Source organism: Bacillus rossius, chromosome 16, assembly GCF_032445375.1.
Source record: "Bacillus rossius redtenbacheri isolate Brsri chromosome 16, Brsri_v3, whole genome shotgun sequence".
Taxonomy (NCBI): domain Eukaryota; kingdom Metazoa; phylum Arthropoda; class Insecta; order Phasmatodea; family Bacillidae; genus Bacillus; species Bacillus rossius.
This window is the reverse complement of record NC_086343.1, coordinates 12,127,855-12,146,153: the sequence shown is the minus strand read 5'-3', so window position 1 is coordinate 12,146,153 and position 18,299 is coordinate 12,127,855. Positions and strand designations below refer to the sequence as shown.

Sequence of the window (18,299 nt, the reverse complement as noted above, 5' to 3'; positions counted from 1 at the left end):
TAAAGTCTTCCCACACGTCCTTTGATCATTTTCTGTGTACCCAAATTCCCTATACCTCAAAACGTCGGCTGAAACATCCAATAAAAGCAAAAAAGTCTTGAAAAAATACTAAACAACGGCTTTGAACCTGATTTTCGACAAGGAATTGAATTGAAGTACTGTTTATTTTTTACTATTTGATAACACAGCGGTTCCTAAAAGGTGTTTCGAGAGTCCATTGTGCACGTGCGAACGAAAACAAACAAGACGATTCTGAGCGAACGGCTACATCCACCAACGATTAGTGAGCTTCTTTTTGATGTTTGATCCTTAATTCACATTTAGCATGACTACATCACATTCCTAGTGTCATCTAGGAAGAAATATCTTTCGGTAGCGAACATTGTACCGAATCATCTGCCAAACCTTAGAATCGCCGCGTGGCGTATTATCATCAAACATTACAACATGCAAACAATTAGGTATCAGGGATATTTTAACGATAAGGTGTAAATAAAAGGAGTTGGGGCTCAGCCAAAAGAAAGCCGGAAAAAAATAATTGGGAACCGCTGAGCGAAATCGTAAAATGAAACTTGTAATTGCTGACAAATTGTAATCATATATGTACCTCGGAGGTGTAAGACACTGTGTCCACTTTTGTGCGAAATGCACTTTAAAACAAAAACTTGACCATCGTTCGAGGTTCTTTCTGGTGTACGATATGGCCAAAAAATAACATTTTGACGTGACAACGTCTAATAAATCGATGAACGCCGGCTGCACGCACGAAAAAGTGTCCCGTTACGCACATTGTCCCGTTACGTTGTGTCCCGTTCCACTCATTGTACGCTTGCGCCGCATCTATCTCTCTTCCACTCGATTGGAACAACCATCGATTTGACTTTTTCGAGGCACATTAAACTTGAAACACTCCCATTCGTTTCCTACTTTTCCTATCATCGTCCTATCCTTAACAGAATAACACAGATTGGAATAAGTTAAATAGCAAACATGTATAAAAGTTATAGTTAAAATAATCTCTTCGTTAAAGTAATAAATATATTTGAATTAATGAGTGCAAATAAAAGTAAATTTATCAATTAAATTGTAGATTTCATTTCACTCCTTCTTTGTATCCATACAAAATAGTGATAATTCAATAAAAATGATTTCAATTTTATTCATAAAAGTATGCAATAATTTCATCAATGTTTTGTTATGACGTTGTCACGTTAAACTATCGTCCGTAAACCGACTCTACAGACAACCAATTTTTTTTTTCGGGTGGAAATTGGTTAAGTAAATAAGTGAGCACTGTTGAGCTGCTCTCGTGGAAAGATGGTGTGTTGTGTGTGTGTGTGTGTGTGTGTGTGTGTGTGTGTGTGTGTTGTGCCGCCGAGGTGCAGGTGTGTGTTGTGCCGAGGAGTCGAGGAGTCGAGGAGTCGAGGAGAGAGGGTGCTGCTGTGTGCAGGCAACCCGTGGGACTGCCGCGGCGACCTCACGTGGCTGGTGGACGACGCGAGGAACAGCTCCGTGGCGCGGCGCGTGGTGGACCGCGACAAGACGACCTGCGGGGACCCGCAGTACCGCGGCAAGCCCCTGCGGCCCGTCATGGCCATCTTCAAGGTGAGCCCCCTCCCCCTCCCCCGCAGTCGCCACTGTGGCAACACACACGGTGTGCAGATCTTCAGGGAAAACAACGCGATTTCGAAACTACTCGAGACATCCGAGTGGGGTCTGCTTACGAAAAAGCACTTAAAAGAGTTCTCTGAGGGCCGAAAGTACTTTTGATCTCGGACGAAGTTTTAAAACTGTATTTTTAGAAGAGTTGAAATAGTTAAAACACATTTTTTTTAGAGTAATTTTTAGGCGTCATATAAAAGATGTACAATTTCTTGAAAGCACTTTAGGGACTTGCATTACACCTTTATCTTCATTTCTCGGCCATATAATGTCTCGGTCACCGCTCAAATTTCACAGTTGTCCTGTGACGACGAGAAGACTGCGCGCCAGTCCAGAGGAGACACCGCGCTAGAAGCACCGGCGAGCGTCGCGCTTATCATCCCGCCTCACTAACACATATACAACCCTGACGAGGGGGAAGGCTCTGAACTGGCGCGCAGTCTTCTCGTAGTCACAGGATAACTGTGAAATTTGAGCGGTGACCGTAACATTATATGGCGGAGAAATGAAGATAAAGGTGTTATGCAAGGCCCTTAAGTGCTTTCAAGAATCTGTACTGATTGTTTTATGACTAAAAATTACTCTGAAAACACGCGTTTTAGCCATTTTAACGCTTCTAAAAATACAGTTTAAAAACTTAATCCAAAATTAAAAGTACTTTTCGGCCCTCAGCGAACTCTTAAATGCTATTCGTAAGCAGACCCCACTCCGGTATCTTGAGAAGTATTGAAATCGCGTTGTTTTTCCTGAACTTCTGCGCACCGTGTGTGTGCCCGGGCAGGCGGAGCCCTTAACCTTTAACTCCACCGTGGGCGTGAAAGCAGAGTTCCCCTAATCGCTTAGGGCAAGCCTCGTGAAAAGCTGACGCAGTGAGCGACGACACAGCTCCAGTTACAAGCCTGGAAAGCTAGAAGAGGTTGGATAGTCCTCGACCGGACCACGGGTTCACTGGGTGTTTTCAAGGGGTCCCAGTGGGATGTGGGAGATCAGCATGCGGCGCCAGTAGTGCTGGGTCTAGGGCCAAGGACGCAGCCAACTATCTGGTTAGCCAATCTCTGAGTGTGCTGCGTCATCCGTTACCCACGCCCATGGGGGAGCCCCGGGGTTATCAAATAAATTCCCCCTGATTTGATGGCTATAATTACCTCAAATCAAGTTCACCAAAAATAAAAGGACACAAGAAACCCCGGAGGGCTAAGGTTGAGAGGGGTAAAAGAGCTTTCTTTCTTTCTTTCCCCCCTGGAATTAAAGAAGACTCTTTTCTGAGGGATCCCGCCTGCGCTCGTAAAACCATGACTGTGAAACGGGTGTTGACAAACCGTAAACGTCAAAACTGTGTTTTATGGAGAAAAAAAATATGTTTGTACATTTTAAACATTTACTGCTTATTGCATGCATATAGGCCAACATATTGGCAGTATACAACATATGAGCACCCACTCCGAAGAATACTTGGTTCGGTTAAAACCCACGCGCAAACCTCTTAGCCTCCCCCCCCCCCCTTACAATCGAATTTCCGCGGGCGAATGTTAATGAATTATAAGACCTATAGACTTGAAATTTGGCACGTGTATTCTTTTGCTACATAGACATCCGCTAAGAAATTATTTTACGAAATTATCATGTACACACCTTCAGTGAATCTAAATATACATGTATTATTTTCTTGCTTATTTAAAACTGGATAAAATACGGTGGAACTAAAGTAAAGATTTTTCGAGTATCGAATTTTAATAGGACTCGAAAGTTGAGTATTTACATGATAATCAAAAAAAAAATTCTGAAATTAAAAACACTCATACGGGAGAGGTAGAAACCTAAAGACTAAATCGTGGTTTCAACAGCTTTAAGTCCATTGTTATTTTTTATTGGTTAATTTTCATAATAGGGCTTCGTTAAATCATAAATGGTAGGCCTATATAATTTAAAGGCTTGCCAGAAACTAGTATAGTACGTGATTCATGTATGGAAATAGCTTAAACTTAGATTACTGTCAGTATATGTATGCGTGACCTATGAAAAAGACTGAATGTGTAATCTCTGATTTCACGAAGGCAACATTTAATATTAAACGATATTAAACTGTTAAGGCATAACAACTGCTGAAACCAATATTGATTCATTGGGACCATCTCTCTATCCCTTAACGAAAAATAAATTATTAATGGTAGGGTTATGATGAGCATGGAGTAAGGAACTTCAAGGAGATGGCATACTGTGACTTAAAGTTTTTTTTTTTTGCCATATTTTCACCCCCAAAACATTTCAGAAACGTGCTTGACCACAACTATAAATTAGAATTTCCTTCCTTCAACACAGTCAGTTCCATAAAATGCAGTCATTTAAAAACTTGTTTCAACAATGCAAAGACTACACTTTCAAAATGTTTTTGGCGTCGAACCAACATTGCGCAGACCATGAGCTGGACGCAAAATCACACGTAGCAGCAACACCGACTGTCGACTTGTCATTCGATTTGCAGAGCGGAAAATCTAACTACTATATAATGAACGGCTCCGATGAAAGCGAAAAAGACCCAGATTTTCGACAAGGAACGTTTTATTAAAACACCTGGCAATCTTGTAGAAATTAATTAAACAGTTAATACTGCTAAATTTAGCTTTGTGTTTGCGTACATTGGTTGGTGCCTTCCGCCACAGATGGCAGCAGCTTGGTTTCACGTGCTCCGCGTGGCGGGAGCCAAGATGGCAAAGTGTTGGGGCGTGTCGAGAAGGCTCTGTTAAGTGTTAGGGCGTGTCGAGAAGGCTCTGCTAAGTGTTGGGGCGTGTCGAGAAGGCTCTGTTAAGTGTTGGGGCGTGTCGAGAAGGCTCTGTTAAGTGTTGGGGCGTGTCGAGAAGGCTCTGCTAAGTGTTGGGGCGTGTCGAGAAGGCTCTGTTAAGTGTTGGAGCGTGTCGAGAAGGCTCTGTTAAGTGTTGGGACGTGTCGAGAAGGCTCTGCTAAGTGTTGGGGCGTGTCGAGAAGGCTCTGTTAAGTGTTGGGGCGTGTCGAGAAGGCTCTGTTAAGTGTTGGGGCGTGTCGAGAAGGCTCTGTTAAGTGTTGAAGCGTGTCGAGAAGGCTCTGTTAAGTGTTGGGGCGTGTCGAGAAGGCTCTGCTAAGTGTTGGGGCGTGTCGAGAAGGATCTGTTAAGTGTTGGGGCGTGTCGAGAAGGCTCTGTTAAGTGTTGGGGCGTGTCGAGAAGGCTCTGCTAAGTGTTGGGGCGTGTCGAGAAGGCTCTGCTAAGTGTTGGGGCGTGTCGAGAAGGCTCTGCGAAGTGTTGGGGCGTGTCGAGAAGGCTCTGCTAAGTGTTGGGGCGTGTCGAGAAGGCTCTGCTAAGTGTTGGGGCGTGTCGAGAAGGCTCTGCTAAGTGTTGGGGCGTGTCGAGAAGGCTCTGCTAATTGTTGGGGCGTGTCGAGAAGGCTCTGCTAAGTGTTGGGGCGTGTCGAGAAGGCTCTGCTAAGTGTTGGGGCGTGTCGAGAAGGCTCTGCTAAGTGTTGGGGCGTGTCGAGAAGGCTCTGCTAAGTGTTGGGGCGTGTCGAGAAGGCTCTGCTAAGTGTTGGGGCGTGTCGAGAAGGCTCTGCTAAGTGTTGGGGCGTGTCGAGAAGGCTCTGCTAAGTGTTGGGGCGTGTCGAGAAGGCTCTGCTAAGTGTTGGGGCGTGTCGAGAAGGCTCTGCGTAGTGTAGGGGCGTGTCGAGAAGGCTCTGCGAAGTGTAGGGAGTGTGTGTGTTGACGGCAGGCGATGGACGACGACTGTCCCCGCGGGCCGCCCTCCAACTGCAGCTGCACCGTGCTGCACATCGTGTGGGAGCCCGGCCAGCGCTACCTGGTGCCCAACATCGTGGTGAACTGCAGCCACCAGGGGCTGGACGCGCTGCCCGCCTCGCTGCCCGCCAACACCACCACGCTCCACGTCGCGGGCAACCAGGTACACCTGTTCCTCCGCCGCGGACGACGCCAACACCTCCAGAAACGCGGCCACTGGGCTAGGCACCCCTCCCTTTATTTCATTTCCATTTGTATCGTTTAAGATTATTTCGTTTATTTCACATTATGATGTACAGTTAGTAAACATTACCACACATTTCAGTTCTTTCCTTTGAATTATTTCCTTACAAATCAAGCATTTATTCATTGGTATTCGATTCTATTAAAGTACATTTATTTCGTTATATATTGGTTCTTTTGATGCTTTTTCATGTAATTTTTATTCATTTTATTTATTTAATTACATTTAGGTACAAATAATTCAATTTGTATTGTATTCAATGATTTTATTTGTTACATTAGGTTTCCGACATTTCAGTCCTGTCCTTTTATTATTTTTTTTTTACGATTCATGCATTTAACCATTAAAATTCGTTTCTATTAAATACACTTATTTCGTTATAAATGGGTTCTTTTTATGCTTTTTGATGGTTTTTTTTACTTCCGGAATTTAAAAAAGGAAAAAAATAATAATAAAATGCGAAAACAATTTAGCTGCATCAGGTTATAAAGATATCACTTCAAAAATGTTATTGTAATCCTCGGTGGCAATGGCTACTGCATTGTTGATGATATCTTATTCGCTAGGTGATAAATCGTTCAACTAATTTGCTTGTGCTGTGTTTCAAAATCTATAAATCGTATAAAACATAATCGCTATCCCCGTCTGTTTGTTTGCATACTTTCTTCTTCTGAACTACAGTTGCGATTTTTGGTGCGATATTTTACCATCATTCTTCCTGAATGTTTATGTGTGTAAAACTTTCATGTTAAATTTAAAAATAGTAAAGAAATCGCGATGTTTTGTAATCAAGTCGTGAAAAGACGCTGTAAGCAACAAGAAAATATTTTTGGAAATGTTGCAAATTAACATGTTAATTTTTATTATAATACATATGCAAAAAATTAACTGACAGTTGTAGTGAATATACACTTGCATATGTAAATTTTTAAATCATAAACTAAAAAATAAAAAAAACAATACACTGACCGCTATGACAGATTGACTAAACCATAGTAATTGTACTATCGATTGTAGGCCTTCTGTTGAATGCAATTTTTACTAGAGCACAAGAGTAAAAGATACACCAACGTATGAAAGTGTAAAATTACACAAACTTTGATACATTCTGTGTAGAATTAAACTTTTCTAAAAAAATTTTTTTTTAACAACTGATGGAATAACATCAGAATCGCAGGGTAACGGAGTTAACGTGTGTAACGTATAATGGCGATGGGTTTTTCTTAAAAAAAAAAAAAATCCGGTTACAGATGGTGGCAGCAGTTCATGGGTTTCTTATAATTTACAATAGTTTTGTTAAATGTTTACACGTTTTCGCAACTCTATACTCTCAACTCTGAGGTGTGGTCCAGTGTAGGCATTATAATCGTGGCAACTTGTGCCGTATCATGCTTGAGCTCTCGTAACACCGAAGACACGACCAGACACGGACAGACAGTAGGGAACGCGTGAACGCGTGACTGGCGGTGCGGAGCAGTGGCGCAGCCAGGGAGGGGGGGGGGTTAGGGGTTAACCCCCCCCCCCCCCCCTTAGCACCAAATCTTTAATTAATTTCTTATTCATCACTCAAACAAATTTCATATTAAAATTAATAAATTTTTTACGATTACAATATTTAAATTTGAGAACCGAAAACTGCAAAAATAGCACTATCTTACACCTTTAAAATCCGAATTTTCCCGGGAGAGGACCCCCGGACCCGCCCGCTTTAATACTGAGGGGGGTGGGAGGCATGCTTCTTAACACCTCCAATACACCAATCCTGGCTACGCCACTGGTGAAGGCGTGACTGGTGGAGGGTTGTGTCGGCGCGTGCCGCTCAGATCCGGGACGTGAGGCCGCTGGCCGCCAACCCGGCCTACCGCACCGTGGTGGACGTGTACCTGGACGGCAACTCCGTGGAGTCGCTGGAGGAGCTGGAGGGCTCCCGCTGGCTGGCGCAGTTCCGCGCGCTGTCCCTGCGCTCCAACGGCCTGGCGCGGCTGCCCACGTACGCGCTGGACCACGCGCTGCAGCGCAACCGCAACGCGCTGGTGCTGCTGCTCGGCGGAAACCCCTGGACGTGCGACTGCGTCTTCACGCCCGCCTTCCAGGTGCGTCACACATGACACTTCTCCCCGTCTGCTTGTGTCATCATTAGGTCGCAGATCAAAACAATATATATGCGAGTATGCGAGCACTAAATTGTAATATTGCGTAAGTATGCAAGTGTGTAAGTATGCAAGTGTGTAAGTATGCAAGTGTGTAAATATGCAAGTGTGTAAGTATGCAAGTGTGTATGTATGCAAGTGTGCTAGTATGCAAGTATGCAAGTGTGCAAGTATGCAAGTGTGTACGTATACTAGTGCGCAAGTATGCAAGTGTTCAAGTATGCGAGTGCGCGAGTATGCAAGTGTTCAAGTATGCAAGTGTGCAAGTGTGCTAGTATACGAGTGTGCAAGTATGCAAGTGTGCACATATACTAGTGCGCAAGTATGCAAGTGCGCAAGTATGCTAATGTGCAAGTGTGCAAGTATGCAAGTGTGCAAGTATGCAAGTGTGCAAGTATGCAAGTATGTAAGTGTGCAAGTGTGTAAGTATGCAAGTATACAAGTGTGTAAGTATGCAAGTATACAATTGTGTCAGTATGCAAGTATACAATTGTGTAACTATGCAAGTATGCAAGTGTGTAAGTGTGCAAGTATGCAAGTGTGTAAATATGCAAGTGTGCAAGTATGCAAGAGCGCAAGTTTGCACGTGTGCAAGGCTGGTAAGGAAATGTGATTTGTGTGGTATTTTGTTCACAGGATTTACTCATGAAGTACACAGACCTAGTCAAAGATGTCGGTGATGTGAAATGTTCCTCGGTGGAAGGAGATGAGAATTCTTTGCTACCGGTGAGTGAATTTGGTCTTATTTTAGGTAGATTTCAAAGAAATACTACGCATTGTAGCCGTTACCATGGTGCGACTTCCGGAAATTTTTTTTATAGTTTTTCGTTTCGTGGTTCATAGACCCCAAAACCATCTTCAGTGATGCCGTTATTTCACGGATAGCACGAAGTGTTGCCGTTATTTCACGGATAGAGCACGAATTGCCGTTATTTCACGGATAGAGCACGAATTGCCGTTATTTCACGGATAGAGCACGAATTGCCGTTATTTCACGGGATAGCACGAGGTGTTGCCGTTATTTCACGGATAGAGCACGGAGTGTTGCCGTTATTTCACGGATAGCTCCAAGTGATGCCCCATCTTTCCGTGAATAAGACAAAAGTGACGCCTGTATTTCAGGGACGATGCAGCAGATGATGGCAGCGACGTGACGTATAACCGCGACCGGCGCAGCGTGTGTGGGCATCCACCATTTTATGATCTTTTTTTTTCCTCTGTTCGCAGATCAGGGAGCTGTCGCGCAGCGCCGTGTGCGTGCCCCCGAGCGAGTACCTCATCCAGCCGCTGGACCTGCTGAACGCCGTGCTGGCGGCGCTCATCGTGCTGGTGGTCGGCAAGCTCGCCTACGACTACTGGACCTTCAAGAAGACCGGCAAGGTGCCCTGGATCGTCACTAAGATGCCCTAGACACGGGCGTCGCCGGCCGTCTCCCGTCTCTCCCGGCATTGGCGTAGCTGTGTTCATAAAGTTGGGAGGGGGGACGGGACAAATAATGATTTTTATGTCATGCAAACCCTTTCCCCCCTCTTACTAAGGCGGGGGGGGTCCGGGGGTCCTCCACAGGAAAATTTCGATTTTAAAAGTGCAAAAAAGCACTTTTTAAGCAGTTTTTGTATCTAACCATTGGATACATCGATGTTAAAAATATTATTGTTTCCTAAAGATAAAATTCGATGAGTGAAGAAATTAAAAAAATAAAGTTGGGCAGAATAACATTATAAATTAAAATATCACGGTCTAGAAAGTTGGGGGGGGGGGGGGGGGACAGTCCCCTCCACCCAAAAAGTTCATGGGGACACGTCCCCCCTGTCCCCCCCGGTTCCTACGCCCCTGTCTCTCCCCACTTCCCCGTTCTTCACTCCGTCTCTCCCTAGCCCGTCGACGACCGTCCGAAGAGAGAAACAGTACGTTCCCCTCTCGTTCTTCCGTCGACCGCGAGATCACGGTGACACGCGGCATACACAGAGACCTGAAAATTTCGCGGATTCATTTCGTGTTACGCTAAAATTCAAATAAATATACCTCAGTGCTGCTTCTGCCATTGGTTCACTGTTGATCTGGATGACTGAGGGCCAATTAGAGACCCTCCCCCAATAGAAGTGTCGAATCACAGGCCCACCCAGTCGAGACCGACTCACAAGTCAACAAGCAGTCAGTGAACAGTTGGCATTTGCCCGAGTGTGTAGAGGATATTGGAGTCTATCCTGGAGGTCATTGAACCCGCGAATTTTTCCCGGTCTCTAGGTATACAGCATGGGTCTGGATTTGACTGACAAACTTTGTTCTGCAGGCTCGTCGTGACGAAATAAGTTGAAATTACACGCCTTATGGTCTGAACGTCTTATTAGGGGCCGAATAACAGTTTTATTGTAAAACCAAACCAATAACCCGCGGTTTCGCTCACTCTGTCTCAGGGTACTGCTGATGGTAACAAAGTTTGGTAGGTAGTTTTAGTTTGTCTATTAATGGACCCAATATCGTTTCTGATGCTTGATTAGCTTTGGAGATATAATTGATATATCGTAACCATATTTACCCCTTTTTCACATTTAACAGGTGTATTTCACAATATGGTAAAACTGTATGTTTATTATTACTACTAAATATATGGGATTAGTTTTGGAGATATATATCCTAACCATATTTAACCTTTTTTTCACACCTTACAGAGTTGTATTTCACAAAATGGTAAAATTTTGTTTAGAAATTACCTATGTTTATTATAACCCAATATATATTATCATGCTTGATTAGATTAGGAGATATATTTATTTCAGAACAACATTCACCCCAATTTCACCCCGTGTTTATTATTGGTACTTAACTTTTTTTTTATGTTTGCTCAGCTTCGGAGCTATAATTATTTACCTTAAAACCATATTTACCCCTTTTTCAACTTTTTAAATGTGAAATTATTTAATTATGTATAGCATAGTGTTTAAGTTAGCCAAATACATTATTAATAAAAAAAATGTTTTCATCAAAATCTGTTAATAGTTTTCTAGTGATGCCTGAATAGACGATAAAACAGAGTTTTTTTTCCTTCAAAATTTCATCTAATGTACAGACTTTTTACCTCAAACCGTTTTATTTTTAGTTTTGATAAAGTATTAAAGATGGAACACTGGATAATGTTTAATTTATGAAGTTATACAAAAAAACTTATTGCTGTCTTAAAAAGGCTTCATATTGAAATAATTGAGGGTAACACCTTTACTTTCCATATATTCTTGTGACGTGTTACTCAACCTAATTATTTCAATGAACTAAATTTTTGACAGCTATAAAATACGGGTTGGTTGTAGAACTTCATTCAATTAAATATAATCCAGTCGTTCAGTGTTCCATCTCAACTACTTTATTTATTACAAATAAATGTTGTTCAGCTTCAAATTCAAAGACAGGTAGGTACCAGCTGTGGGAAGCACGTTAGACTGTAAGGCGTGTTATTGATTTCAACTTACAAACCTGCAACCGAAGGTTGTCGGTTCGCATTCGTATTCATCCTGTATAGTCTGTGTCATTTGACTAACGTTCAGTTTGACAGTTCTCAAAGATGTACTACTGCCAGCGGTACACATCATTCACCAGCACCGTTGACAGAGTAACAGTGGCAGGAGGACTCACAGACCTTTGCTTTACTTTCGGGAAATTTCGGATTGGAGACGAGCAAGTTGGCAAGTACTATGCACGTTAGTGAAAAATCGGGGGAATGGGATCCGACAGGGCCTAAAAAAGGGTGAGAACCGTTTCGGTATTTCGCCTTGCGTTTCATTTCAGGGAAACCGTTTGTGGTGGGGGTGGGGATAACCCCGAAAACCTGGATGGAAAGACCCAGGATTTCAATCCTTGTCCTCTCGCGAATGTGAATCCAAAATTTCGCTTTACCACCTCCTTTTTTTCAATTCAGGGCTGGATTCAACTGCCGTGCCAATATGGCTGTATTCATTCTCTGGTACCATGGACAGAGACGTAACTTCCTTTGGAAAGATACCTTTTCTCAGTGTCGTCCAAGACTAATCAAATATGGTTATTTATTTTAAAACAATACTTACCCATTTTTCCGCTCATTATGGGGTTGAAGTTTGCAAAATGTTAATAAAAATTTGGGGGTTGGTTGTTTTGGTATGTTTATCATTGGTACTAAATTTTTTTCCTATGCTTGATCAGCTTCGGAGATATATAATTATGTGTATGTTAAAATCAAGTTTGGCCATGTGTTGGTCTTCCAAATGAAAGCGGAGGTATGCCTGTTTCAAGCATGCCTTTGCTACCGAACGGGGGGAAATTCTCGCGACCATCCTCGTCTCTAATGCAACTGAATCTCGGAAATGTCAACTTTGGTTCGAGACTGGGAACACAATGAGTTTCAGACTCCCGGAGGCTGGGGCGTCCAGATGACGTAACTGTGTGAAGAACGTGTGCGTGTTGACTTGCAATGACTACTCATGGACCGCCGTTGTCTTGTCAGCTGCTCCTTGCTGAAGTGAAGTGACTGAATCGAAAGACAACGAGCATACATGTCCTGAAAACTGGACGAAAAATGTATCTCAAAATTATGGCTTTTTCACATTCCTTTTGGACAGTTCTTCATTACTTAATTTTTAAAAATTTTTACAGGTTTATGAAATTATTTTTCAGTAATAATACTCGGTCGTTATTTTCTTGTTCGTAAATAATACCTCAACTTTGAGGTGTTGAGTGTGGCTGACAGGCATGTTAAAGAATCGTACTTAAGATATGAATGATCAAGATAACGAATTGAGAAGACTGAAGAAAGACTTATTCGCAAAGCGAAGGAATCTCTCGCCATACAATTTGTAAGCTGGAATTTTGGGAAGAAAATTTTTTTAATTTTTCGAACCTATAATATTTTTCATCTCTTTTCAAATTTGCAGTAATGCCTTTAATTTTTAGTTAAAACGGGATACTTGTTGTATCAAGAATTCGTTTTTTCACACCAATTGGCCAGCCAAATCCAAATATGTTGGGTATACATTCAACTGCCATAAAAATGTTTTAGCTAAATTGTACGAATCAATGGTAATAAAAATTGTTACCTTCATTATGCGCAGCGGTAAAGATTTGTTCAGCTGTAGGCATGCATTCAGTATTAGCAAGCAGCGCACTTGAAATGAAGTATTTCGTGTGAAGTCTAGTCAAGTTTGTTGTCCTGCGAGAAATTGTTGCTACTTAAAAGAACAGTTAATTATGTACGATTCAATAATGAAGAGATTAGGTTTGAAACCCAAGTATTAAATATTATTTATTTTAAAATACGAATAAAAACTTCAATCAGCACTGACTGCCTTTCGTAAATGTGTATCCACGTGTTTTTATAAAACTTTTAACCTGATTGTGCTACAATAATGAATGAAATAGGAGTGATAGTGGTGCCAGTCTATAATATGTGTATTTTACTATATGAATATGGTCTGTTGTATGTGAGTGTAGACACATAATAGCTTTATTATAGAAAAAAGGGACACATTCATATTTTGTGAGACTGGTAAGCACATCTTTAACTTTTGAGAGTAAATGTTTTATTTCAATAATTATTTCTATACACATTAATGGCGGAAGCTAAAACAAAATTAAAACTTAAGTTCGAAATGTTCCATTTAACAAGTAAATAGGTAGCCAAAAAAGCTATCTTTTTTTTAATGGAAAATACCGATACATAATGAAGGATTCTGTGTTTGGAATGAATTAATGTAAAATTGTGTAATTATTTTGGTGTTAAGTTTCGAACGAGATTTATACCCCTCATTTGTGTTTGCTAAATATTTTCTAAATTTTTTTAATGAAGCTATCCTAGGCTTTAGTGGCAAGCCTATCACAGTTCGAAAGCAGTGTAACTAATGTTGCCTTTGAGTTTATTATTTTAACCAACAGAAAAGGAAATGCTTGGACTTTAAAGGATTGTGCTTATGGTCATGTGTATTTTTGTACTAATTGTGATACTGTAAACTTAATGTTACCAATATTTTACGTTTGTCTTCAGTTATTTTATTATTTAAGTTATAATATATTGAACATGATTTTATTTATTTATTGTGGAATATAGCTAGGAGTGTTTATGGTTCCATGAACATTGCTACAAATTTAAAACAAAATTAAAGTTATGCAGTACTTAAAAACTGCCAAAACAGACACATTCCTGCCACAATTATGACTTTATAACTTTTGTGTTGCTTTTACACCCAAGTTTCACCTTAATTTGGTTTACACTTTGTGTCTTGGAGTCCACGTCTGTTTCTAAAAGTTTCTAATTCAAGTGAAATTAGGGGCATTTAATGTAAATTACCAGGACTCATTTAAACATGTCTGATTTTAAACAACTTCCTTATTATAAAAGTTGACTGACTTAAGTCATACCTTTTTAGACAAGTGTGCTACAAACTTGAGTCATGTAATTCAGTATGTGTTGAAAAAATCTTCTTTCTGCATTTTTACATACTTGCTTTTTTTTTTAATACTTTAACAGTGGTCAATATATTTTATACTTTATTTAAAATAATAATAAATGAGATGCAGGGATTGTGTTTAATAACAGTACGCTGATCTTAATAGTTAGGTATACTTTACAAAAACATTTTATTATATTATGACTGAAAAAAAAATGTTTTTACGTAACGAAAGAGGCTCTAATTTGCCATATTTTTGTTTATGTTATTAGAACATATGTAGTTTTAATACATTTAATTGTAGTGCATTTAAATAATATGGTGATGATTTTGTGTTAGTGTGTGTGTTATATGTTAGATATATTACGTGAGATTAATTTTTATTACGACTTCTTTTTTTTCAGTTAGTTCGCACCTGTTTCTTGTGTAAAATATCCAAGCGTTAAACTGAAAATAATTTAAATGTCACCAAATCACACAAAATATTTTCAGTAACTTAATAACAACATATAAACGTGATATATTAAAACCTTCTTTGAATGATTCTAGAAATGGATATTATTGAAATATTGCTGAAACATAATATGCTGGACATACGTCATTATTGGTTTTGTTAGTGGTCATAGGCAAAAAAAAAAAAAAAAAAGTATTGATGAACATGTGGAGAACATGCAAATATCATAGGTAATGTCAAATTTTACGTGCTTGGACAACACAGAGAATTTCATAGAAGGAATCAACTCATCAGAAATGACAGCACAGACAGACACAATTGAAGGCATTCTGAACATGGCTTGAATTTTAAGATGTGATGCGTTCATAAAACTATATTTTCTTCAGGTTTTACGAAAAATGCACTAATAGTTTTTAATTATCTTCTGTAATATGTGATTTGCAACACAACCTAGGTAATGCTGCCGCTGATACTGTATTTTTGATCACACCTTTTCTTGAAAACATTAATTTTAGTCCATTGTTCGAGTTCATTGAAGGTTTTTTTAACCAGGATATTACATGGTTTATTAGAAGTAACTTTTATCTATGAAAGTTTTGTAATGTTAACTTTTCTCTGTGTTAATAAAAGTGTCTGCTGCTTTTTTTTTTTGGGAAATGGATCTCACGTCAACCATTGTTAAACTTTCTTTTTTTGCGTCCTATTATTGTTATCGTGAATTTCGTGGTATAATTGGACCAGAAACAAAAGAGCCTTCTCAGATATCTCTGTGCGCATCGCGGATCTTCCCCTATCGCGGCGAGCTTGGAGGAGGGGTGGAAACCAACCATTGCACTCGAGTCGGTCTTCTTAGAACTGCCATAACTTAGAAACACACAACGCCGAACCACACTTCTTAGAATCTCATAACTTAGAAGCGCACAACTTAGAACTGACACGTAAATTATAAACACGCAACTTAGAACAGGCATAACTTAGACAATCTTTATTATGTGGTTCTAAGTTGTGGTTCTAAGTTGTGGTTCTAAGTTGTGGTTCTAAGTTGTGGTTCTAAGTTGTGGTTCTAAGTTTTGTTTCTTAAGTTTTGTTTCTTAAGTTTTGTTTCTTAAGTTTTGTTTCTAAGTTTTGTTTCTAAGTTTTGTTTCTAAGTTTTGTTTCTAAGTTTTGTTTCTAAGTTTTGTTTCTAAGTTTTGTTTCTAAGTTTTGTTTCTAAGTTTTGTTTCTAAGTTTTGTTTCTAAGTTTTGTTTCTAAGTTTTGTTTCTAAGTTTTGTTTCTAAGTTTTGTTTCTAAGTTTTGTTTCTAAGTTTTGTTTCTAAGTTGTGTTTCTAATTTTGTGTTTCTTATTGTGTGTTTCTAAGTTATGTGTCTAATTAGTGCGTGTTTATGTTATGACAACAAACCCATTATCAGCCAGGAGGCAGCTGCTTGACTAATACCCTCCCCCTCCCTGATGCGCTCATCACGTGACCGCCGCTATCTTAGCAGGTTCTTTTGTCTCTTGTAGCCTTATAGTATTGTGTCGTTATCATAAGTATATCATGTAAAGAATTTCGAATCACTAAGAAAGTAAGTTTTCTTTGTAGTTCGTGTAAATATGCATTATTTGCACATTTTGGGACCACAAGCAAGTGTTAAGTGTAAATATTTACCTACAAACTTTTTGTCTAAATGCTGCTTCGTTTGTGTTCTTAAAAAAACCTTTAAATTAGACTATATTGGTGTAAATTTATTTAAAATGAAATTGTGTGGTACATAGTTACCGTTATGCTTGTTCGGCATGAACAGCATTGCTTTACTTAGTTCGAAGAAACAAAGTTTTTTTGTTCTTTTTCGTGTTTTTTTTTGCTGTAAGTTCGTAATACAAAGTAATTTATTATAAGTCTTAATTTGTGTAATGTAAATTTGTTATAATTAAGTAACATTAATAAAACTAAATAAACATACCTATATATTCTAGTTAATGTTTATTATTTATAAAAAATACAGACACATTAATGGGCCCGTCTCGTCAGGGGTGTACGTGTGTTAGTGAGGCAGGATGATAAGCGCGGCTCTCGCTGGTATTTCTAGCGCGGTATAGCCTCTAAGCGCAAGTCTCTGAACTGGCGCGCAGTCTTCTCGTCGTCACAGGATAACTGTGGAATTTGAGCGGTGACCGTAACATTATATGACAGAGAAATTAAAATAAAGGTGCAATGCAAGGCCCTTGAGTGCTTTCAATAATTCGTACCGGTTGTTTTAAGCCTAAAAATTACTCTGAAACCACGCGTTTTATCCATTTTAACTCTTTTAAAAATACATTTTAAAAACTTAATCTGAAATCAAAAGTAACCTTTTGGCCCTCAGCGAACTCTTAAAAGCTTTTCGTAAGCAGACTCCAATTGGATATCGTGAGTAGTTTTGAAATCACGTTTTTCCTGAAGTCTGCTAGTCTGCACAACTTATGTGTGCCTGGGCCAAAAATGATGCAACAAGTATTTACTGGGCCCTTAAGCTGTTATGCATAAGTTTAATTACAAAATATCATGTGCTGCAATTTTGAAACACTTGACGTCTATATGTCAAGTGATTTTCGAAAATAAATTAAATGTGATTAAGTACTTAAATAATGTACATCGAAGTTTAAATAAGTGGGAAATATTTAAATATATATTGTTATTGGAATGTGTTTCTATGGTTTGTAACTTTTTTTTTTTAAATTTGTCTAAGTGTAAATTATTTACATTACTGCACTTAAGCTAGGCCACTTGATGGAAATGTTTTTACTATAAAGTTTCCGCATATGTACGTTATAAGTTATAATTCTTTGGCATTACTAAAATAGCAACCTTAAACATTTTAAAACACACATAACACTAGGTATATATTTAGAAATTTGTTTTTGCTTGAACGACTGAAATGAGTCTGTAAATACTTCCTACAAATAAACCCTAACATTATTGAGCTGATTAAACATTAGTTTTATATAATGCTTTTTTAATTGTTGTTAAAAAAAGTAATATATATATATATATATATATATATATATATATATATATATACTCAGTGACGGATTTGAATCACCTTGAGGTTAACTAGCGTGCGCTCTATGACTGTGCTATTAACCCAATTATGAATTTAGGAAAAGAATATGTATTATGAGTGTAATGTTAGCTTTCTTAGTTATCTTAAAACGTGTGATAAATTTTTACTATCACTGTTTTGGTTTACCAACTATATTCCAATGTAGTTTCACTACCAAAAAAATTCATTTGGCACGCCAATACGTTTGGTATGCCCTTCAAATGTTTACGAAAGTGACGATATATGTGGGTTTAAGTTTTTAGACGTGAATCCGCCATCTTTGTGACACAATCCCGTTCATCAACTTTATTTCCATTTTCACGAAATTACTCCTAGCAAATGCCGTATATCGAGATCTAATAAGATTACTCATAAAAATAAAAATAAATATTGTGACGCAAGAAGAAATCATAGTGAGAAAACTGCTTGTTGGCACAATCGTTGATGATGCCCTCTGCTCTGAGAGTCCCACTGATGGAGTTATCGTGTGTGTGACAGCTTCCAAAGAAGCTAAAATAGTTAGTTACCTGGTAGCATGGTTTTCTTTAGTGCCTCT

At 39.3% G+C, this 18,299-nt stretch overlaps 1 protein-coding gene across 3 annotated transcripts in view; it reads left to right on the top strand.

Annotated features, from left to right (window-relative positions):
• Positions 1-18,299, top strand: part of LOC134539995 (protein singed wings 2) — a 209,951-nt gene that overhangs the window by 83,662 nt on the left and 107,990 nt on the right. For 2 of the 3 annotated variants that reach the window (XM_063382408.1, XM_063382406.1), the window contains exons 5-9: positions 1,451-1,605; positions 5,396-5,584; positions 7,489-7,758; positions 8,452-8,541; positions 9,043-16,655. In XM_063382408.1, coding sequence (XP_063238478.1) covers positions 1,451-1,605; positions 5,396-5,584; positions 7,489-7,758; positions 8,452-8,541; positions 9,043-9,225 — 887 coding nt within the window. In that variant the 3' untranslated portion in view covers positions 9,226-16,655. Of the gene's footprint in view, positions 1-1,450; positions 1,606-5,395; positions 5,585-7,488; positions 7,759-8,451; positions 8,542-9,042; positions 16,656-18,299 lie in introns of those variants that run through there. The other variant, XM_063382407.1, reaches the window with a different exon arrangement.